This window comes from Opisthocomus hoazin, chromosome 2, assembly GCF_030867145.1.
Source record: "Opisthocomus hoazin isolate bOpiHoa1 chromosome 2, bOpiHoa1.hap1, whole genome shotgun sequence".
Lineage (NCBI taxonomy): Eukaryota > Metazoa > Chordata > Aves > Opisthocomiformes > Opisthocomidae > Opisthocomus > Opisthocomus hoazin.
This window is the reverse complement of record NC_134415.1, coordinates 19,129,192-19,154,283: the sequence shown is the minus strand read 5'-3', so window position 1 is coordinate 19,154,283 and position 25,092 is coordinate 19,129,192. Positions and strand designations below refer to the sequence as shown.

The window sequence follows — 25,092 nt, the reverse complement described above, 5'->3', positions numbered from 1 at the left end:
AAAATGGCTTTTGTTCATCATATACGTCTTACATCTTTTTACCTTATTTTCTCTTAAAGGTTGGAAATCTGCTGTTCCCCTTTTTTCCTTTTTATTTTTCTTTTTTTTTTAGCGTGAAGATTCTTGCTTCTAGCAAGCACTGGACATGGTGTGTAGACTCACCACTGTGACTCTAATAAAGTCCCCATTCATATGAAAATTAAGTTATATCATGGAATAGTGAAGAGATTGAGACAGATGTCAATCTCTCTTGGCTAAGGAAAGCTTTGTGTAATTTTGGGGTTTTTTGCAATTATTTTGTTACTTGTGTTATTTTTTACAGCTTCAAGCAAAAGAATTCATTTAATTAATCCTTTAATTAGCTTTTAAATGTACAGAACAGTTTCTGTCCTCATATATACCTGTACATACTACTTTGATCATTTATATATCTTTTCTGGAAAAAGAGCACTAGTTCAGAGAAAAATTCCCTGGGACTAATGCTTATGACAATGTAGCAGTCATATTAATACCCAGGTTACTTCAGCAAATAAGATACTAAGATACAGTAAATATTATTACAAGATATTAGGTATTTTAATAGGTCTCCATATATCTTCATTCTCAAAGGCACCTCTCTCAACAGTTGAAAAAATGGGAGCACGCTACTCTTTTCCATAAAGGCACAAATTTTCACTTCCTTGACACTTTTCATATCCTATACAAAAACACTCATATATAAGCTAGTTATAACTCAAGGACACGAAAAACTAGAGGTTATTTTGTGGTTGGTTGAACTCAGCATTATACAAGTATGCATAGGGTTAATGGGAGGCCAAGACGTTGGCAAGAGCAGTTGATACAGGAACGTCTAATCAGGAACCACTCTCCTTGGGAACAAACTATATCTTGTAAAAATATGTAAGCTAATTAGGATGTTTTCAAACAATTTGGAACTAACAGCAGAAGAATGATAGAGTGCCCTTAAATGAACTATCCTCATTATAATACTAAAACTCACACCCCTTGAGTTGGAGGCCCCAGCCCGAGCAGAGATCCTTACCTATTGAGCATGCATAGCAAATTTTAGAACTGTATCGTTAAACCAAAGTAAGAAGTGAAGTAACCCATCATAGTTAGGAGGGTACGGCTAACAGGCGGAACTAACATTTTTAACTGTATAAATAGGCAACGTTATTGTAACCAGGTGTGCTAGCTTTCTGGAGTTACCACCTAGCACCCACCTCTGTGCAGATATGAAATAAACTGGTATCTTGGTTCCGTGTGCGTATTGGATGTTGCACACCGGGTAACGAACTCTGTTTGAGAGACAACATTCTAGCTTGAAATCGGAAGTATCTTTAAAGCTATGAAATCTGACCTTTTGTATAATATACAATATAAAACTTTGTCCATTAATTCCTAAAGCAAATTTTTAATTTCTTATTGAACTAGAACCTCTCAAGGATAAAATGAACTCTTTTGAAACTGCTTTGAATCTCATACAGTACTTACCAGCACTTCTTGTTCCTAAGTGCAAAAGAAGCTTCATTCAACCTACTGAAATAAGTGCAGGCAACACGACTTTGTTCTTAAGTTGCTGGAATGATTGAACCAAGTGAGGAGGATATTTGTGACTTTTCTTTCTCAACCATCCTTGAGTGTATGGCTTTGCCTTAAAACGATGACATAAAATGTTCTACCAACTCTTAACCTTGAAGCATCTCAGCCTCCTGCTCAGCAGCAGTGCTACTGTTCTCTTTCAAGCAGCAAATAACTTTTTTTGCTGCCACTGCTACATTATTTTGAACTTTGGATTTATATATCTCAGGAGCTTTGCAAGAAAATGGAAAAAACAGTGATGAGATTTAGAAGAACCATATTCAGTTTCTTACTATCTTCTATATTGAAGGCAAGCTGAAGTAGACAAATACCTTAGAGACTAGGAAAATGACAGTCAGTAAAATGAGAAATGTCAATTTCCTACAGATGAAATGAAGACCTATAGATGTACAATTAGTCAAGCTGTGGAAGTTGTTTTCTGGGAAATGTACAACTGTTCACTGATCTAATTAGGAGCAGTGTATGCCTTGTAGCTTTTCAAAATATGAAGTTGACTGAAGGTTCCCTACAGCCTAAAACTTACAACTGAGACCATGTTTTTTTAACAAACTCCACATAGTCCATTGACAGTGACCTTATACAGAAGATGGATATACATTACACCCAGGCATGGAGATACCCAGGCATGGTTAACATAACAAAATAAGGTGAAGATGAGTTCCATCAAGTGGCTTGGGGGAAGAGAAAGTACTCACACTGTCTTTGACTTCTGATTCCCAGTATGGTTCTAGAAAGATGTTTCAATATTCTTAGAAAAGATTTTTTTGGAATAGAGGTTCTTGATTTCGCCTTCTAGGTCAAACCTCTGCTAACATAAATGATCATGCAGTAGTGTTTCAGAACTTTATCATGTTTTCTCCAGTATCCAAAGGGACCAGTCTAGCACCTAACACTTTTAATTTTCTTCTGATTTCCAGTGTGCATTTATTCACATAAAATTATTTCCATTTTTCCTTCTGTCTGACTTAGAAGATTCTTTTACTTCCACATCAGTTCCCCATGGTGTATTTATACACATGCATAGAGCCTTTCATATTTAGCCTTTGCTAAATAAATGAAGTCCTACTGGTCTGTTCTCTTACAGCAAAATCTCCATCAGCCTTAATCATTCTAGTAGCCTTTGTATTCAAATGCTTTAAGAAATAAAAAGAACTGACCACAAACACACAGAGTAAGTATGCTGGAGGCCTCACCAGAACCCTGTACAATAGTGTGAATGCTTTGTTTCCCTTGCAGGACACATTTCCAATTCATTGAAGAACCACAGCTGCCTTTTCTCATCGGCAGCTGTCATCTGGACTTCCACAACCAGAAAATCTCCTGACACTTCTAGCTGAATGGATTCCAAATTGCAGCAGAATGCATTGTCATTAGTCCTCAGTCCTACATGCCTGCCTGATTTTGCAACTTACACTACATTTTATGGTTATCCATATCTATTCCTTTAATCCTCATGGTTATTCATCTTCTCCTAGATGACTCTCAGCCACGTCATCAGATACATACTGTCATTTTTGGTACAAAGTTGTTAATTCAAATATTACATAAGATCTATCTCTTCACGAAAGTGTACTAATAATTTCCTTACAGTCCAAGAATACCTTTTCTCTTAACAAACTAGAACAGATCACCTTTAAACAGGTTCTCACCCATCTTATAATTCTTCCACTGATTGCCAATATTCTGTAGTCAATATACCACATACTCCACTCAAAAGGAAAACTTGGATAGTTTTCATGTTCAAAATTAACGACACAGCTTTTGTTTTACAGAAGGACCAGTAAGCCTAGAGAGCTAATGCAGAGCTGGGTGCCACTGGGCTAACACGCCATTCTCGAAGGCAATGTATTGTGGATTACAATACAGAAGCACTCTAGCATTTCTGCAAGGGCAGCTGTGTAATAAAAGGGGTATTTTAGAGGATAATTGTGAGTACTTTCTGTTATCTTTGTTGTTCTCTTGCTGTGCAAGTGACCATTCTGCAGATGGCCCAGGATTCCTCCTGTTTCAGAAATTCTGACTAAGCTTGTATGCTGGAAGCAGCTTGAGTCTGAGATGGTTCATTGGCTTCTCTGTGCAGGCCATATCATATTCAGACTAGTCCTATGCAAACTCAGCTGGGCGTCTCTTCACTGTGCCATTGGTTCAGAGTTTACAGCTCAGACTTCACGTCAAAGATGGGCACCTAAAACCTTTGCAGATCAGACTTTGTCCCAAAAGCATTATAGTCCCAATGACACAATCCATATTCCAGCTACTGAACGCCAGCAGACATTAAATGGCTTTCCACACAGCTAATTGCAGTGTTTCCATGTCCACTGCCCAGTTAATTCACAATCCAGCTAAGCTGCTAAATAACACTGTTGACTATTACATTTGCTGTTTTTCAAGAATACTGTGCTCTCCTGCATCTGTGTTAATACAGAAACAAACAAACACAGTTCCTGGACCTTCAAACAAACATCCCAATTCTTTCGGAATTCTGGGACTGAAACTCTTTACTCTTCGCTCCCAAGTCCCCGTTTCCTAGTCTAAATTCATTGAAGTCTGTGGGTTCTAGTTCCCTCTTGGCTGCAGTTATTTTCCTCTCGCACTTCCTTCCTGTTAGTTGCTTCTGCCTTCAGCATCACCTTCAGCATCCCCATCCCTACTGACAAGTGACAACATTTTTTTTGCAGTTTTGGAGCAACGCTAAGAAGATACTAAGTAATTATTCCATTATCCCATTCCAGTGTCCTGTGTTTCCTTCACTCTCTATTTAATCACCAAGTAATATTTTCCATTTGCTTTCTTTTTCACCCTTTTGACCTTTGCACTCGACTTTAGTTGGTGATTAGCCCTTTTCCATTTCATTCCCTGAACACTCACTACTTGTGCCTTATATGCTGTCGGAGACAGTTATTTGTTCAGTTGGGACAGGAAACCTTTCCCCTACTGTTTTTCTTATTTGGAATAGAAGTTCAACATACTTTTACCATATTTGAGTTAAAGAAATTTCTATCCTCCTCCATAATCAAGTCCCTGATTTTCCACTTAATTTGAATTAGTGGACTTGTAATCTGATCTTTACCACGACGTCTCACCAAAACCAAGGCCAAAATAGTATCTTGTTGTTTGTGACTGTTCAGTACCCACTTCACAGAATAACAGGGTCCTACTGTTACTCCTTTAGAAGTTCAGCTCTCCTAACAAGACAACACTCTCTATTTCCCTCTAGCAGATTTTTCAGAACCAAATCTTTTTATTAGATTTTAAAAACTGATTTCTTCATTGCACATAATCTAGGTATTTTCCGTGAATTTCACTTCCAGATCTTTCAACTGGTTAACAACAGACACTTCTCCTGGAGCGGGTGGCCTTACAGGACCGCAGGTAACGCACCGCCCTACAGATCTGACGGGGAATGTCGGGTGTGCCAGTGGAGCCACCCACACGCGACACAAACACCCCACCTCTTGCCTGGGCAGTGTTTACCAGCTCCCTTTTCTCACAGCCGTTAGAATTCGGCCTCAGAGGTAACAGCTGGCAAGGAATTACCATCCGCGGCCACGCAGGCAGCCGCCCACCTGCAAACAAGGGCCCCGCCAAAGCCCCCCTGAGGGCGTGAGGCGGCTCGGCGGGAACCGAACCCTCTCCACCGCGGCCGGCGGCCGCCGCCGCTTCCCGCCCGCCGCGGTGCACGCTGGGTCGCGTGCCGCGGTTACCGTTGCTAGGCGGGCGGCGATGGTGAAGGAAACCATCCGGGTGTACGCGCGGGTGAAGCCGCTGGGCAGGCGGCAGCAGGCCGGGGTAGGATGGGGAGCCGGCTGCCGCGGGGCCGAGGGGGGCGGCGAGGGGCAGCCGGAGGGCGCCCCGCGGGCCTGCGTGCGGCGGGGCCGCCCGGAGGCGGGAGGGAGCGGGCAGTGACCCCCCGCGGGAGGCCCTGCCGCGCTCGCTGGACCGGCCGGCTTGTGAGACCCGAGGCGTTTGTACGCGGTCGGGCGCGGAGCGGAAAGCCACAGCCCTGCAGGGCTCTCCGAAGCCTGAAGAAGTTCATAAAACCGTGAAGTGCGGGGGCTTAGGCTGGAACTGCTGGGGAAGGAGGCGAGGAACTTCATTCCTGCCCAGTTGTTGGAGGAAGGCTCCACACCACGGGAAGAACATTTGATGCTGGTCACTGGGTTTATGATGTTCAACGCTGTTTTGAACGCTGGAGGGAAACCTGTAACTCCCAGTATTTAGATGTCCTTGCAAGGGATAATAAAGATAACGAAAGCGTTCCTTGGAAATCATGCATTTAGGTCTCTTCATTGTCTTGTCTGAAGCTAACTCTGCTCATTCTGTTCTTGTCTTGCCTAATATATTCTTCCTGGTTTTTTGGAAGGAGTTGTAATGGGGGCTATGCTTTTGTTATTATAACAGCTCAGATATTAAGGCAAATTATGCCCATGAGGCTACGTTTCTGTTTCAAATCTTATTGTAGTGTTGATGTGGCAACAAACAGGACAGTGTTAGTGTCTTCTGGTTTTGTTGTATAGTAGCAGAAGGAGGATCTGCTCCTGCGTAAAGGTCTTTTGAAGCAGGCAGAACTATTCTGGTTTGCTGTGTTGGTTTGGCATACTGATTAGCCATGGTACACAACGCAATTCTGAAATTTGCGTGAAGTTTTCCTTCAGGCAGCTGCAGGTGCTAAGCTCACAGAAGTCTTCTACTTAAGGGCTGTGCTGTTCTGATGGTAACATTATTTTGTTAATTCATATCCGTGCTTATTAGATTTATTCAGTTGATGACGATGAGACATCTCTGTCCAGTCTGGAGATTATCATGCCACGTGATTTGGCAGATGGGTTCGTCAATAATAAACGAGAGAGCTACAAGTTCAAGTAAGTAAAAGCCTTATCCTGCTATCTTCTGCCTTTAGTGATGGATATCCCTGTGTAGTGGTACAGATCTATAGAACCTGGAAAAGCCTATTCTTAAAATCAAGCTTTGTTACTAGTAGGTTTTTTTTTATTCAACTCCATTAAGAAAAGGAATACTCCAGCATATTATGGCCTGCACCTGAACAAGTTTGACAGCATTTGATAAAGTTGTGGGGTTTTTGTCTATCCATTGCAAGTCATCATACGTTTCTAAGTCTCATCTCAATTACCTTCATTTATCAATTGTTCCATTCTTATAGCTTGTTTTGAATTTATGTATGAAAATTGAATGCAGGTCTATGTGTTCTCTTGTGATCTAATGAGCTCTCGTAGGCTGGCTAAAGATGTGTTGACGTAAAACACTCTGTTTAGAAACTGTGTTTCAGACATAACCAAAACACGATGAAGAAAACCAGAGATTGTTGAAAGAAACAAAACCATGGTTGTAGAAAGTAAATAGTTTTTAGAAACTGAAAGTAAGTACCAGCAATATAAATCAAAAGTTTTTATCTTTTCAATAGAAAATTTGGAGGCAACTATTTAACATTTTGATGACAAGGAAAGCTAGATGTATAACCACCTTTAATGACTAGGTTGAGATTGTCTTTTTCCAAGCTGAGTAATCTTTATTTTCCATAATACCAAATCAAGTAAATCTGTTGCTCTATGATATTAAAAAATAGAGCCCCAGATAAACATCTACAGCTCAGACTGATGTCATTTTACATCAGCTAAGGAACTCTGCTCTGCCTGGGAAGGGAGGAGCTGCCCTCTCCAACTAGATTAATATGCAAAACTAACTTAGGTTGCAGATGCCCAAGCCAGTTGTAATGAATGTTGGTATTTTTTTCTGACTTTATCACTTATTAAAAGTCTGTAGAGGTGGATTTGGAGAAACTCTATGCCTTACTATTCTTAAGATGATGCTAAAATAATGCTATGGAACAAGCATTTATTTGTCCTCCATAAAACTTAGACTTTCATGCAGTCTGTCTATTCTCGTCACCTCAAACATTATTTTCCTTTGTTCTTACTTTCATATATGGGAATCACACAAATGTTTGAATGACTTGACGGATTAAGGGTTATCAGGATAGAATATATGCCTCTATACTTTGTGTATTGCATTTGTCTGTGATGTTGTACACACTGCATAATCTCTTGCAGTCCATGGTGCCTTTCTATATATCCTGTGAAGTCCTATGTGAGTATACAGTTCCAGATAGGAGGGACAACACAGCAGGGCACAAGTAGTCCAGGAGCTTGCTGGAGTGCATTAATGACAACTTCCTAACATATGGTTAAACAGCCGATGAGGGGAGAAGCTCTGCTGCACCTCATTTTCAAACATGGAAGAGCTGATCAGGGATGTGAAACCTGGGGCTAGTCTCAGGGAGCAGGCTCAGGTGACCCAGGAAGGCTGTCTCAGGTATGGGATCAGGAGAGCCTAGGTCAGTGCACAGTAAGGGATACTGAAAACGAGCTGAGCTGCTGGGCTCAGAGGGTTGTCATCAGGAGTACAAAGTCCAGTTGGAGGCCAGTTGCTAGTGATGTCACCAATACTGCAATCCAATACTTTTTAGCATTAATGACCTGGGTGATGAGACTGAGTGAAGCTTCAGCAGGTTCACAGACAATGTGAAACAAGGAGGGATGGCTGACACACCAGACAGTTGTGTTGACATTCATGGGGTCTTCAAGAGGCTGGAGAAATGGGCCAATAGGAGTCTCATGAAGCTCAACAAGGTGAAATGCCAAGTCCTGCTTCTGGTGAGGAATAACCAGGACAGGCTCAAGGTTGACTGAAAGTGGGTTTGCATAACAGGACCTGGAGTCCTAGTAGACAAAAAGTTGAACATGAGTCAGCAATACATCATTTGCAGCAAAGGCAGCCAATAGCCTCTGGGCTGCATTAGGCAGAGAGTTGCCAGCAGATCAAGGGAGTTCATCCTTCCCTTCTAGTTGCCACCAGTGAGATCACATTTGAAGTTCTGTGTCCAGTTCTGGGCTCCAGCAAAGGGACACAAAGATGATTAAAGGACTGAAGCATTTGACGTGAGGAGAGGCTGAGCAACCTTGGACTGTTTATCCTGGAGAAGGTTCAAGGGGATCTTATCAATGCATATAAACACCTGATGGGAAGGGGGAGAATAAAGAAGATGGAGCCAGATGCTTCTTAGTGGTGCCCAGTGACAGGACAAGGGTTAATGGGCACAAAATGAAATACAGGAAATACCAACAAAACTTTTTTACTGTGGGGTGATCAAATGCTGGAGCAGGTTGCCCAGAGATGTTGTGGAGCCTCCATGCATGGAGACAGTGAAAAACTGATTGTACAGACCCCTGCTTTAGCCAACCCTCCTTTGAACAGGGGGATTGGAGCAGATGGTCCCTTCCAACCTGAAGTATTCTTCGATTCTGTAAGACAACTGCAAATATTTTATATTGGAAATGACAAAACTTGTATTGAATTAAATATCTCCTTGTGACTTACAGTAGCTGTGCAGCAGAATGAAGGAAGTAGTTACAAAAAAAATGTGAGCCTGGCTATACTGGTGGGATGCTGTATATGGTTGTAGTGTAATCTATTTATCCAGGTTTCAGTGTGGTGCCAGTTACAAACACTGATTCTCTTGATAGATTTCAAATACGGTTTATTTTTTTCTAAGCCACATCATTTTATCAGAGGATTTTATTGTACAGATCTTGTCAAAGCAGCACTGTGTATAGCCTATTTATGTACAATAGCACAACAGCACGCTGTGGTTAAGACTACAGGGAAAACATTGTACTAAGTTATGTAAGCCTAATGATGTAAACATTGACTATTACAAACACAAACAAAAATGTATGAATCAAGTAGTGTTTTAAGATTCTGAGCAATTATTATTTTCTTAATATTTTCAGATTTCAGAGAATTTTTGATCAAGAGGCAAAACAAGATGTGATTTTTGACAGCATTGCCAAACCAGTAGCAGAATGGTACGTTGTTGATCTTGAGAGTCATCGGGGTAACACAGGATCAAAAATAGCTGTCATTGTATTACTTGGAGAAAAGCTGGCAAGTGTTTGTATCACTGTTGTAAAAGTGGATTGATGTTTTAATTTTCTAAATACTGACCTGTCTGAACCTAGGAGATATGCAAAAATCCCCTGACAATTTTATGCCTGTTAAGGTTCCATCATTAACTCCTGAAATAGCACTGCTACTGTTGCCCCTTTTGTTGCATAGGGATAAAAATCTAGTTAGGTTTTTCTCTATAGTATGATCTTACTTCATGGCATTAGAAAAGTATTTGTCATACAGTTCCGTGAAGGAGTAAACCTAACGAAAATCTTATCCCCCTTTAGTTTAGTTTTCATTAAGTTAGGGACACTTGTCAATTAAGACCTGTGGAGATACTCTCAAATTTTGCCCTCATTATTTTTGTCTTCATGTGTAGGGCAGTGACTTTGGCACTGTTTTTGTTTTTCTCCTTCATATAATAATCAAACAATGCTCATGTTTTAAAGTTTGCAATGGCAAGCATCTAAGACTGATGTGGAAGCCCTCTTCATTCATGGTGTGGATTGAATGCCACTCTGAACTGGACGGATTTTCCAATATGCCATTGTCTTTGCTTGATTTATGCCCACATTGCTGAAGTTAGTACTAGTTTTCATGGGGGAGAAGTTCACACACTGGGGGAAGCAGAATTTTTGCATGCTCTTTGTCCGTTTATCAAACTTACTGCTCAGAATACAAACTTGTAGTGAGTTGGGAAATACCACTTTAGGTACCAACTGTTCTCATTCATTGTCTGACCTATCCATTGGTTTAAGCTATGATTCCGCAAGTTATGCTTTAGCCTATTGCACTGCTACAGTTTTGCACTGCAGGAAAACAGACATTCTCATTTGGACACTTAGTCTTTCTCAAATTGTTACTTGGAAGTAAAAATATACCCAACTCTTCACAATTTCATTTTCTTGATTTTCAACTCTTATTTTCTTCTTAAAAGTCCTGCATAAACCAGGAAGGTAATTAACAATGAAAATGCAGAAAACTTCACTAGAATAAGTTAAATATGGTTTTAAAATAATGTATTATAGTCTTATTCATCCACAAGGGACTTCTTTGCTTGTCTGACTTTAAAACTTATAGCTTCAGGTTAATTCATTTACTTAACTTTTAAACATTTCTGAGTTTACTGGTGACTGCAGACAAAAACCTCTGTGTCTTATTTGACTATGTTTGGAAAATGAAAGGTTAAAACTCTTGTTGTTAGATGCTATGGATTGAATTATCCTCAACAAAAACTCAGAGTATCAAAGCTAACTAGCAACAGACTGACTGAGTTTTTTTCCTTTGAAGTATTTTGCTAGAATATGGAAAGGTTGTCCAGTTGCATAATTTACCCATAGAGTTCTCTAATAATCCGGAAGTGGTATTGTTTTGCTTTGTTTGTGTTGGCTAATACAAGATTTTTGTACATTGATTTGCTCCATTATGTAGAGTTTAATTCTGATTTTTAGAGATTTTTGTGTACTTAAATGTTTTTAAAATCAGCAGTGCTTAGGCATGCAATTATCTCCAAATAGCTGAGTCTTTGATGTTAAAAATCAGTTAAGAATGATTTTTTAAATCAATTGAGACTATTTTTACTTTGAGTGTTTTAACTTGTTAAAGCTTGTATTCTAATTGATGCTTTTATTGTTAATGATAATATTGAAGGATAATTTTGCTTGTGTTTTTATAGTAGAGTGGGCAATATCTGAAGTATGTTTCTGTTTCTCATCCTCTTACTTCATTTTTATCTTTTCTTTGGCAAAAATATGTGTTTCAAAATGTCTTCATAGTCATGAGGTTCCTTGGTGAATGGAGTCTATAACTGTGCCTGAAATTTATTTCACCCTGCAGTTAATGACTCAATATTCATTTCCATTGTGGGACAATAAGAATTGCCCTGTTACTCTGAAAGATCAGCCTTTAATAGCAAAATATTCTTCACTATTTGTTTCGTTCTAAGTCAACATTCTCTCGAAGGGAAAAACTGTTGAAAATGCAAATCATTTCTGTTGTTGGAGTCACTTTACTGAGGGAACAGTTTTTTGTCTGTGTATTGCCAGGGAAAAGAAAGTAGTAGGAAAGTATCAATAAAATAGTTCAATAACATTTTGAGGCTCTTTGCCGTGCATACTTCGTCATGAGAAAATTCAGTTAGACTTGAATGCTCAGAAAAAAAGTGTTGGGCATTGTTTAAACTAAAAACAGCAATGCAGTGTTCAACGTTCTAAAATCTTTCCAGTTTGTTCTTGGATGGGTGGAAATTGCATGCAACTTTTTTTCTTTTTTTTTTCTTTTCCTTTTTAACTGTGCTTTCTTTGATGTTAGGCCACTACTTTTCTCTCTTTAAGTCCGTCTACACTGTCATCTTGCCTGTGGTTTCAGAGGCACCAGACATTAGTTCATTTAATTTGCTTCTTCAGTCAAAAGTACCAGCCTCTGCAAACCATTATAAGCAAGTGATTTGCTTGATTTTTTGTTTTAATTATTATTTTGTTAATGCTTCAGTCATCTCTTACTTCGTTTCTTTTTATTATTTGTTTGTGCTTTTCTCTTTTCCTTTTGATTTTGAATATATATATTTTAATTTTGTTTTTGTGTAGAGTCAACTTGATTTTTAAGAAGCAGCAGTAACTATGTTACTCTATGAAAAAACAGAAAATAACATCCTTCTTTTACAATTTGCTGACAATTAAGCATTGCTTTAGTCTAACAACAGAACAAGGTTACTCTTATAAAGCTTCAAATATTAATGTGATGATGAATGCAATCAGAAATTAAGTAGAAAATCTTAGTGCTTTGGAATTAGTTTTGCTTTCAGTTCTAATATGGCCAATGTTTTGTCTTGATTTATTAAAGAATAATGTTGAAAAAAATTTTCTCTTTCGATCTATCAAGGAAATAAGAAACAGCTCAGCTGTTTACAAACCTTATGGCAATCGCCTGTGTTTTTCTGAAGAATCTGATAGCCTCCAGGATAATACTCACATTTCTGCAGATTTTAGTTTCTTCTCGAGTGGTGTATTTATCCTAAGAATTAGCATCTGTAAAGTACAAACTACTTCCCTTTACTCTTTAATGTTTTTTTTTCTGCAGCTTATTCTTACAGAAAATGTAGTCAAAATATTTTGCAGAACAGCGTCATTGTAATGTTGACTATATTTTGTAGTGTCCCTCATTCCAGTTGTAGAAAATATTTCACCAGCGATTGAAAATGTTTGGAAAATATATTTACATCATTAGATTGCCTTGTAATACAAAGCCACAGGGTGTAGACTAAACATCCTAATAGTACATTTCTAGCTTTACTGAATACGCTTATAGAAATCCAGTGACCATCCTTTCTTTTTCTGCTATTACTTTTTTTTCTTTCTGTTTAAGTCTGTGAATAAGATGATATAATCAAAATATTTGGGCTTGCTGTTTTGTGGTTTGTTTAGGGGTTTGGTTTTTTCTCTCTCGCTAACAACTTAGGGATTTCTGTTTACTATGTGTTCAAGGAAAATCACATATCTACGAGTTTCTTCAAACTAATGAAATTTCAGGAGTTTGTAAAGGGATGCTGATTTTCTCTCAAATTGTGCTCTCCTTCTGACCATCTAAGCTAGAGTAATGCTGAATGTGCTTTACGTTCACTGACTTCAGTAGGATTGTGGATTAACAATCGCTCTGAAATAGGAACTGTTAGATAAGAAATTGCTTGAAACGTGAGATCTGAATTAGTTTACAAGGTTACGTAATAAATAATTTTATTTATTACTAATAAAAGGTTACAAATAAATTATGACCTGTTTTTGATCATAGAGTAAAAGAAATGGAGAGATTCTTAAAAATTTTAGACTCCTATTTCTAAATTTTTTTTGTGGTGGTTCTTTACTTTTAAAGCTAATTATTAGGGACAGGTAAAAGTCATACCTTTACATCTTTTCTATGTTGTGGGAGGCCCTTATCATATGCAATTCCTTTGTATAAATTTATCCTAACAAGAAGAATGTGGAATTAGTGGCGCTATTCTTTTGATAGTAATTATTCTGCAGACTTTGTCATGCTTTGAAATTTATATTTTCCTTGTGGTGTAGACATTAAATTGTGAAAAAAGAAAAATAAAATCCATATACCTGAAATCTTATGATTATTTGATTTTTACATGGGGAAATATGTAGCTCTTTTAGCTTTGTCATGGGTCTTCGAGAACCTCCTTAATTTAAATTCTTGTATGAAATTATTACACAGACTTTGACTTCATGCGAATGTTTGGCATTTGGGGAAAAGATCATTATCGTGCAACTGGAATTCGAGATTATTTTTTTTTTAGTTCACTTTATTTTTACTTTCACATAAGAAGATTTTTTTTTTGAGTATTTAACAGTGTAATTATAGGTGTACAACATGTTAGATGTTTAAAATAGTTTTAATAACATTAGTTGTAAGAGTACAAAATGTCTTCAGGAAAATTTCAAACTACAACAGCAGGAAATATATACGACAGGAGAACAGAAAAGTCAGCCATGATTATTTATTCATTATGTAATAGCCAGAATCCACCACTAAATTGGTTATTTGTTGTTTTGCATCTCAGAAAAGCTAAGAGTTATTTTCCACTCTAAAGGAGTTGCACCTCAAAAGTATATAGAATTCACCCCTGTGAGGTGTCAAATAAAGCAGGTTTTTAATGAGGAGACCTGAAACGGGTACAGGTTCCTTATCTGTATCTCTCTGCTTCAGTGAGGAAATAATCTAAATTAGTTTCCTTTGAGCATGTGCTAAATTTTCATTCTTACTTGGACTCATCTTACCTGGGCATTCCAAAAGTCTTGCTTATGTCTGTGTATCTTCCTATGTTCGTGTCACGTATAGGAAGCTGTTTCTCCACACTTCTTGCCCACATTTCCTCCCCCTCTGCCCTTCGTTTCTTTTTAGGCTTGTTTAGTGGAACTGCAGAGTGTTGCCTCTGTATTGGTAGATATTGTTGGCTGGTACAGCAGCTTGCTGCGTGACCTGATAGGAAGGATTGTTTTCAAGACAGTGAGCTCAGTGGAGACTTGCACGGTTTTGGTACTGCAATGTCAGTATAAATGTCAACTCACTGAAGTTAAAATACAAAAGGACTGAATGAGTAAAATGTTGTAAGACTCTTGTGATACAAGTCAATTACTTGCCTTTTATAGTCCTGGCACAGTGACTCCCCAACCAGGTTAAAATCTCTTTGTGTGTTCAACATGATACAATATTTGCTACCATGATCAACACTGGCCTTTCTATAAAGACTTGTTAAATCTTCATGCTAATATGATTAAAATGAAGAATGCCTAGTAAAACAACTCTGCTTTAGTAGTGGAGGGTTTTTTTCTGGAATTTTGTTAAGGTGTAAGCATCAGTCCTGTAAGCACATGGATTTTCTAGAAGATAGCCCTTGTTAGCTAATTAAATTATAGGCTTGTATGAACAATTATTCATTCTGACCTTGATATATTTGTGAGACAGCGTGGGAAGTAATGGCTTGGCTCATCTGCTGACAGCCTTGCATCACAGCTGTGTCATTGCTAATATGGGTGATTTAGATACAAAAGACCTGTAGAATCTACATATAATAAAGGACACTTTTTTATGTCAGCTTGAAATAAGTGTAGCTTAAGATTTCCCCTAAACCGAGAAATTGGAGCAGTAATGCTAGCAGTTCTTCCTGAAAGTGTGTACAATTATGAGGCAATAAAAAGTGAAAAGCTTCATTAATGTTTCATCTCAAATGATTGTAAGTTGCTTATGTTTATTTTGTCTTAAATTGCACAGTTTATAATTGTTCAAAAAGACTGTTTATTATTGGTTACAGTTTGATAGCTTTGATTCAGAATATCTTTGTGTCACTTTTCTTCTGCAGTGCTCATGGTGGAATTCTAAATATATTTAGATATTTTAGCTAAATATCTAATTGCTTCTCCCAAGTAACAAGCGATAAGACAAGAGGAAAAGTTTCACCAGGGGAGGTTTAGATTGGATATTAGCAAAAATTTATTTACTGAAAGAGTGGTCAAGCATTGGAACAGGCTGCCCGGGGAAGTGGTGGAGTCACCATCCCTGGAGGCATTCAAAAAATGTGTAGACGTGGTGCTTTGGGACATGGTTTAGTAGGTGTGGTGGTGTTGGGTTGATGGTTGGACTTGATGATCTTAGAGGTCTTTTCCAACCTTAGTGATTCTATGCATTACACCGTTTTGTTTTTTTTTTAGGAAAGCCCTCTTGAAATTTCGAAGGAAGCTTGCTAACACTAAACTCTCAAAAAATTGCATGCACATTTGGAAATTGGTGTAGTTTTTGAAAGATAAGGCATTACCAAATTAAATTTGATACATGAATCTGCAGGAGCATAAAGAAAAAAATGTTGTACTGAGATATTTTGTCTATTTTAATTAAAAGAAACTTTAATCTGAGCTCCAAGTGATAGAAGATACCTAAACACTGAGTCCCTGTAAAGACAAATCCTCCCTGAAAACTTGTTTTCCACATCATGAAAATGAAGTTCTTACTTCTTTTATCTTAAATATCATATCTGATGTCTGGTTTTGCTACTACTGTGTTGGATTTTTTTTTTCTTTATAAAGTAACTATGAATTGAGGTTTTGTGAGGTAGAAACAAAGTGAGGGACAATGGTAAATTATTTCAGGTCAGCAAGAACCTAATAAGGAGAGGGCTGATAGTATCTCAAGATCAAGGATAACGGTGTTTAATGCGTTTTTCAATAGTCTAGTATTTTAATAGTTATTGAATATTTGTTCCAACCACATGCCTTATGTTACCAGCCATTTGAAAAAATGAAGATGTCAGAACTTAGTTTAAAATAATAATGAAGTTTGGGTAACATGAATGGAATTGGAGCACTCTGACTTCCCTGAGGAGGTCTGTCATATTGCTGGTTATAAAACTGATACATTGAGACTAGTCTGAAATAGAACAGAGTTCGTAGCAGTTTGTAGCACACTTTCATGGCCTTAATGGCCTCAAGTTGTGTCAGGGGAGATGTAGATTTGATATTAGGAAAAATTTTGGAATAGGCTACCCAGGAAAGTGGTGGAGTCACTGTCCCTGGAGGTGTTCAAAAAATGTATGGATATGGCACTTCAGGGCATGTTTTGGTAGGCATGGTGGTGTTGGGGTGATGGTTGGACTTAATGATCTTAGAGGTCTTTTCCAACCTATGATTCTATGATTCGGGGACCTATAAGGACAGTTTACTTTTTGCTTCTTCTGCTGATGATTCTATGTGGATTATGCCTACTGCTAAGAAGCTAGAATAGTTAGGTCAGAAGTAATCTCTGTAGGTTGCCTGGTCTAACCTCCTGAGCAAAGCAGGCCTAGCTTCAAAGTTAAATGAGGTTGCTCAGGCCCTTGTCCAGTAGAGCTTTGAAAATGTCCAAAGATGGGGATCGCACAACCTGGCTGTGCACCTGTTCAAGGCTTAACTTCTCTCACTATGAAGAATATTTTCTTTATGCCCACTTGAAATTTCCCCTCTTGCAACTTGTGACCACTGCCTCTTGTCCTACCTCTGTAAGCCTCCAAGAAGAGTCTGTATCCATCTTTGTAACGATCCATTGCATCATGGAGGGTGGTAATCAGGTAAAAATATAGCCTTCTCTTCTTCAGTTTCATCGAAAACCACTTCTGTGGTTTTCCCTTGTGTGGTACTTGCTCCAGCCCAAACTAACTTGGTTCCGTCAGGCTCATTCTGGTTTATTTATTGCATCTTTCTTCTAATGAGGAGTCCAAAACTGGACGCAGAACTCAAGGGGGAGAGTGTGCTTTATTTTTTTTTGCAAATTTTGATGGTAACAGTTCTGTTTTATTCAGCAAAATTGGTGTAGCAGCAGAGGAAGCAGAGTTCTTAGTTGTATTTGGGCACAAGACCGCTTGAAGTCTCATTAACAATGAGCACAGAAACAAATGAAAAATTCTGTGTCCATAAACTTTAAATAGAACAAATATTCCTCACTGGAAATTAAAACAAAATGCAGTCAGAAAAAACAACCACAATAAAACAACCTCAGTCTGCTTTCAACCTCCGTCTGCTGTCGCTGGGCCTTATACCACTATTTATATTGTCTGAGATAGTCAAGGACAAAGTACTGAATGACATTTTAAGTGGTAGAAACTACCCATAAATTGTCTAGCTCTCACTTGAGGAATTTCTTACTTGAGGAATGTTAAGCAGTTTTAAACATAATGTATCCATCAAGTTAAGTGGAGTTGCTTGCATGAGTTGCTTGCATGAGTTAGACTTCTGTATCACACCCTTTATTTAGGAATCAGACTTCTTTCAGGCACAAGGCAAGTCAGTTGGGTGACTGAAAATGCCAATACAGAACTCTGTAACAAGCCATTTATTTAAATAGGGATCTAAAATGGGTTATTTTACATGTTACTTTCTCCATCTCTTACACTGTAAGCATTTAAATTTCCACTAATTATGAGTAAGCTAGAAACTGCAAGTTAACTGATAACTGAATAAGAAAATTTCAGGGGAAAAAAAACACATGGCCTTGCTCTCCTTTAGCTACCTTCATGTATGAGGCCATACTAGAAAGAATTGTCCTATGCCTGATAATTGGTACAAAGTTGTACTGACAGCTTTTGCTTAACAAGATTGTAAAGGAAGAGGCAGGGTCTTTCTAACATCACCAGAAAAGCAATAATCCCCTGAAGTCCTGAGCCTAGTCTTATTTTCCCCCAATTATTTTAGCAAGTCTAATAAAAGATGCTACCTCTCTCCAAATACCTGTTTTTTTTCTTGTACTTTTAGCCATTGTATTTGCAGCTACAGTGTTACAGCATTTGTTTAGTCTTCCTCAGTATTACTGGCTAAGTCCTTACATGTAATGACCATTTCTTAAAAATTTTTTTCCTCTGGACTTGGAGATGTAGATTTTTGGGTTTTTTTTAATGACCCTTACCATCGATAAGGGAACTTTTAAAATATTGAACCCTTGCTATTTTAACCAATCATCGATTTATTTTTTTTTTTCAGTTTCTCAAAGTCCAAAGGGCAGAAGAGAAAGCACGTTATAATTCATTTTTCATAAAGCCAAAAATATTTTCTTGAGCAAGCATCATCATGTAATCTTTTGTATAACAGTACTTGGGTTATCGAGCAGGTTTTTTTAAGGTTGTGCTAAAAGTGGTCTAATTAAGGAACATTTACTTCAGCTTGCTACTTTTTTTATTATGTGTCTTCTCCAAAACAAAAGAAGTTTAAAAGTAAGAGTATACCAAATTAATTGGAAAAAATAATTTGTAGAACGTATGTCGGGAGTTCAGAAAGTATTAGAAGTACTTTTGATACATGCAGATATGTTTAAATACTATAGTGTGTGTAAGCATTTACACCAGCAAAAAATCTGCATCAAATTGACCCACGCTTTGGATCCCACCTAAAACTTGACATTGTTGGAAAGGTGGTTATTGACTCGATTAAGCTTTGGACCATGGTCTTACTTAATGATACTTTACAAGTGGAGAACTCTTTCTCAGTGTGTTTTCTAAACCTCTGCTGGTTATTTCAATATTCTGGTTAGAAAAATACTAGTAATACTAGTAGTATTGTAATTTCTGGGTCAAAGATAGTCACTGTGGGAGATTTCTTGGTAGTCTGTGTCGTACCTTGGAGGTAAAACTTGAAAATTTTTAGTTTGTCCCATCACATCATGCTAAATTATGTTGCTGTCATATTATAATGTTAGATTTATATAGCAGTGCGATCAAATAAATCTCCTTAGTCAATTGTGTGCACAAACTATCTCTCACTTGGAAAAGGTGTACTTTCGATTGCATGCAATATAGAGGACATATTCAATACTTTCTGTTTAAAAAATGTTGCTGATTAACTTTGTAAGGTCAAGTACAAGACGTTGTGTTTCGAAAAATGAGCAATATTTTTTCAGTACTTAACCAGACAATAAGTATGCAGTTCTTCGAGTAAAATGTAAAAACAAATCTAACCTTTTTCTATGTTAAAATCATGTTGAAATGGGCATATATTACATTAGAAATTATACTGCGAAATAAAAGGGTAAAGAAGAGTTATGACTGTAATAAAACAATACTTATTCATAGATTAGGAGTTGTTTGCCTGCAATTAATGTTATTATTTCATTAAAAGTTATGTTAGCTACTGTTACCATTTTCTTGTTGGTTTTTGAATGTTTCCTTTTGTGTTTTTGTTTGGTTTGTGGTTTTTTTTCCCTTTTGCCTTATTCTGACTTCCACCAAGGGAAACCTTTGTTGTATAATTTTAGGATCTTTAATGATACCAACTGTACTAAACAGAGCTGTTTATTACATAAATACTTGTTGATGAGTTCAGAATACTTAGCAGGCAGTCATGATGTTTCCTCACCAATATTTTGCTTTAAATTGACATTTGTTACAGTGATTAAAATCAAGGAGATTAAAATTTGTCATCCAACCCATCTTTACATACAGCATGCGTACGTAAATATAAGGTCATACAGACATATGTGTTTCAATTTCAAATTACTATATCAGGCAAACGTTACAATTTTTGCAGTTTATACAGCTTTCTGATATATGAGTCTTCATATGGTTTGACCAGATGTATTTTCACTGCAACGCAAAAATAGATACACAGTTTAAAAATATATATTTACTAAGTACTGACAAAATTATTAATCACAGGATCACAGAATACACAGAATCACTGAATGGTAGGGGTTGGAAGGGACCTCTGTGGGTCATCTAGTCCAAGTCCCCTGCCGAAGCAGGGTCACCTACAGCAGGCTGCACAGGACCTTGTCCAGGCGGGTCTTGAATATCTCCAGAGAAGGAGACTCCACAACCTCCCTGGGCAGCCTGTTCCAGTGCTCCGTCACCCTCAGAGTGAAGAAGTTTTCCTCATGTTCAGACGGAACTTCCTGTGCCTCAGTTTGTGCCCATTGTCCCTTGTCCTGTCACTGGACACCATTGAAAAGAGCTTGGCCCCATCCTCCTGACACCCACCCTTCAGATATTTGTAAGCATATATTAGGTCCCCTCGCAGCCTTCTCTTCTTCAGGCTGAACAAGCCCAGCTCCCTCAGCCTCTCCTCATAGGAGAGATGTTCCAGTCCCCTCACCATCCTTGTAGCCCTCCGCTGGACTCTCTCCAGTAGCTAGTAGTTAATTATGCTACAGAATCTGTGAAATCTTAATATTCTGGCATCATGAGTTAAATTTAAACTACTAAGATTCAATTTGTTTAGTTCTTCTGATCCATTTGAATTTGCAACGTGTGACCTTTTTGAGCCTTTCTTGGCAGTCATGTCACAAATCTATGCATTAATAATAAGATACGAAGACAGCTATTAGTAAATTAGATTGAAATGTGATTGTTTGCAGAACTACTATATGTCTATGTTTTCCCAGAAATGTCATCTTTTCCTGGAAAGCCTGTCTTCACAGAATCTGTGGTCTCGGGCATTTTTTTTGAGACTTCTTTACATGTAGAAATTCAGGCCAATGACACTTATCCATATTCCATTGAATATTGTTGTTCGCAGGTACAAAGTCCAACACGTCAGACTCACTGCTCAGGCACACAACTACTCAGGTTTTTCCTTTAGGCATTTAAGTTGGTCCATATTTTCCAGATAGGAACATGGCATACCTTGTTGTAAAGCAGTAGAAGCAAAGCTGAAATAACAAATTGTTAGAAACTGACCTTTTTTCTGTATTTGTTTGGTTTAAAGCTAACCTTAAATATTTTTGTAGGTATAATTGGTACACATTTTACTATGTAAAGATTGCTTTGAATGGCTTATGATGAATAGCACTTTTTCTTCTTTTTATAAAAGCGAAGTCTACCACAAAGTTTTACAAATATATGCCTGCACGTTTTAGTGTGTAAAGAAAATGAACTCTCCAAATTTCCGAACACAGTGAAACAAATGTACAGATTTGGACAAGTTTTAGTCATTGTATTTTAAAAACTTACATTTCTCTGTAGTAGGCTTTGTAGTGCTGAGCTTCGTATTATTAAAAAAAGAAAGCCGTCCAGGAACTCTGACAATTGTAACAGGAGTAACTTTGCTAAAATATACCAGAGACAGATTTCTCCAGCAACATTTTAGCTAATTTGTCTGGAAGTAGTCCATGAACTTCTGAACAGGGAGCTATACAACATTGTGTAAATTCATGAAAGATCTTTTCAGCAAAGCCTCTCCTTAGATTATGTGTCTTTGATGTGTTTTGTTTGAAGTAGTAAAGAGGCAATTTATTCAAAAAGTGTCTTCTTAACCATGCCAAAACTCAGCTTCGTGGGAGAAAAAAAAAAAAAGCGAAGTTCTGGATATTTTGATAACAGCGAGGGGGCATAACTAAAAATATCCTCTTAGTGTATGATTTTTATGTATGAATATTTTAGTGTTCACAAGACTATTGTCAGTAATCATGTTAACCTGTGTACTTTCAAATACCAAGTTCAGTAAAGGTATGGGATTTTTGTTCAGAGGATTTGAAGAGCAAAGATGCAGACTTTGCCTGGGTGAACTGACATTGTGCAAAGTGGATTTTGCAGAACAGGCAGAAAAGAGCTGCTGATTCTCTGCTGCCTCTCCCAGTAGAGAACGAGTCCCACTGCTGTTAGGGACAGCTTTAATTTGCAGATGAGAATCTTCAAGGATCCTTTTGGTGGACACTGTCTAGAAAATACACTCTATGATTGTCATCTCATAAGTAGTGTTGCCAACTTTTTTAGGTGCCTGTTGCAATTACCTTTTGCGATGAAAGGGACAATGCCTTTGTTTTCTGCTCACAATACTAACCCTTAGCATCTGAGAGACCCTTCATTTTGTAAAGGGCAATTCTGCAGTGTAGTTTGTTTTTTAAATAACATTGTATGGGTAGCTAAAGGGTTATGAAGCTTTCTATGTTATTATTTTCCTAAAGGGATTGTGCATCTTGGGTTGAAAATGGTGAGTACATATCTTAAACTTCCTGAGTATTTAGTAAATAGATACTGGTTTAATTGATTTACTGATTGATTAGGTATTGGTCCACCTGCATGTATTGTTACCATTTCAGTGTAAAACACCTTGGGACAATGAACTAAAATTAGATTGATAAAGTTTGGTATTTATTTTTGACTTGAAGTTCTTGGAGATGGAAAAAGAGCAAAATATATCTTTAGCAAGTATTTGCTATGGAAATAGGTTCTTCAGAAGCCTCATCGCTAAAACATCCTGTATTCCCATTGATTTCAAGAGAAGCTCCTTAAAAGAGGAGTGAATTAGTAACATCAGTCATGGATTTTATATGACTTATCCACGTAGACTTTATCACATACCTTCAAAATTGACATTTACTAATATTCAGAATATTATATGCAGATTAGTTGTTACACATCTTCAGTTTTGAAACATATATGTGTACAAATAAACTTTAGTTCTATTTAGTTCATAAGCTGAATTATTTGTGAACAAGTGGATACAGTAGAGACTGTTCCTTTTCAGTGTCTTCCCAGCTACCCTTTTTCAGGAGGTGAGATCATAGTCCTCAGCTTGCTTTTAAGACAGAGGATCTCCATCAGTCCTGCTTGAACTCTTAGTCCCTTGTCTTATAATGGTGGTTTTCTTCTTAGACTGAGGAAGGAAATTTATTCTCCATCCTGTCTTCACAGGGTTGCACTTCACTCTTAGAACTCTTCACCAGCAGTTTCACCGATATTATTGGTAGTCCTCTTGCCTTACAGACTTGCTTAGCACCTCAAGCAGGTTTTTCTTAAATTGGCTTGGTTGTTAGTTTTAATATACTCTGAATGAAAGACACAAGTGCTGTAAATATGGACAAGAGGCGATTATCTATGTATCTATATATCTATATATGCGATTATGCGATTAAATATGAACAAGATGCTATTATCTATATTATCTATATAATACACACATACACATATATATAAAAAAGAATCACAGAATCATTAAGGTTGGCTTTCATCTTGGATTTTCAAGTGGAACTCAACTGGGGTATAATAACCAATGCTTTCATAGTGTATCAATGTGATGCAATATTACCTACAAATACATTGACTGTGAGAATACATTCTTCACATTTGTATGATCGCATTTTCTGAGCTTTCAGTGTTTTCTGGAAAACTGTTCAGAGCTGTGATGATGCACTGCAATAAATAGAAGAAATGTATGAATGAAATAACACAAAACTCACTGGCTTTTGTAGCTATTTTGACAGCATATATGTTTACATGTGTGGCGATCCTAATCAAGAGGTTTTTGTGAAGCACAGGAACCTCAAGTTAATAGTTTGCAGCCACGCCTTTACCACTTTTTTTAGACACATTGCAAAACACACCTTTCTGCAGAAGCTATGTCAGTAATGGAAAATATATACCTTTAACAGCTTTAAAGAGGAGAGGGAGTAAGAAAACTAAACAACCCAAAATGTTAGATCTAGCAAAGCCAATGAGCAGAGATGTAAAAAAAAGAAGAGCAACTGTATTGGGTCAGACCAAAGTTCCATCTAGCCCAGTATGTTATCTCTTGCAGGGACTAAGAGTCAATGCTCGGGGGGAGGGGGAACCCAAAAAAAAACCCAAAAAACAAAACAGTGTAAGCAGCTAGGGCTACTTCCCACACACATTCTCTTAGCCTCTAGTCATTTGCAGTTTAGGGGCTTTCCGATTTCTGTGTTTAGAAGCCCCAAGAGATTTTTTTTTTTTTCATTAATTAGTCCAGTCACTACTGAAACTTGTGTGAACTTTTAGCATCTAAACCATCTCATTGCAAGGAGTTTCACAGCTTAACTACATTTTGCATAAAGATTCATTTCCCCTTGCTTATTTTGAATGTGCCATCTCTGAGCTTCTTTAGATACCCCATACCTTCTGACAACTCATTACTGTCTTGGCGTTCAGATACTGTGATAGTGGGTGCTAGAAATTCCTAAGATAAAAAAATGAGGTGTTTTATAACAATTATTGTTTTGATTTTTAACATCTGGAATTTAAAATCTATATACACTCTGTCTTTGGGCATTTTGGTCTCTGGGAGCAGATGTTCACTGTAGTTCCTTTCAACATGTTTCTGGTTTTGTCTCTGACATCCTACTGTAATGGATTAAAATAAGCAGTTTGGCAACTACTCAGGCCTTTAAATGAACTTTAATAAGCCGGAGAACCATTGCATCTCTTGTGGCGCCAGAGCGGCAGCTATCTATACATGTTTCTGTTCCTCTTATGCAAGGGTTGTTTGCCCCCTTCTTATTTTTTAATATCTTAGCTTATTTACCACTTTTTCAATAGACAAAATGCACAAGAATAATTTTAGCTTTTCTTTTTCTTTAGCAATATTAGTAGGTCCTTAAACATAGTAAATCAAATCCAAAGTGGATTTTCCTTCTGATAAGGTACATCAAGAAAATAATTCTTGATTACTTTATTTGTTTGCAAACACTTCCTTCATATATTTTGTCAGGAGATGCTGGAATTGTGGTAGAACAGTTTTGAGATGGGTGGAAACATTGTCTAATTGACAGCTGCTGAAA

At 37.5% G+C, this 25,092-nt stretch overlaps 1 protein-coding gene across 1 annotated transcript in view; it reads left to right on the top strand.

Annotated features, from left to right (window-relative positions):
- The first annotated feature begins 5,324 nt into the window (after positions 1 to 5,324).
- Positions 5,325 to 25,092, top strand: part of KIF6 (kinesin family member 6) — a 169,176-nt gene continuing 149,408 nt past the window's right edge. Inside the window, exons 1-3 of the mRNA XM_075445778.1 lie at positions 5,325 to 5,391; positions 6,355 to 6,464; positions 9,411 to 9,485. Of these exons, the coding sequence (XP_075301893.1) occupies positions 5,326 to 5,391; positions 6,355 to 6,464; positions 9,411 to 9,485 (251 nt within the window). The 5' untranslated portion in view covers position 5,325. The remainder of the gene's footprint in view (positions 5,392 to 6,354; positions 6,465 to 9,410; positions 9,486 to 25,092) is intronic.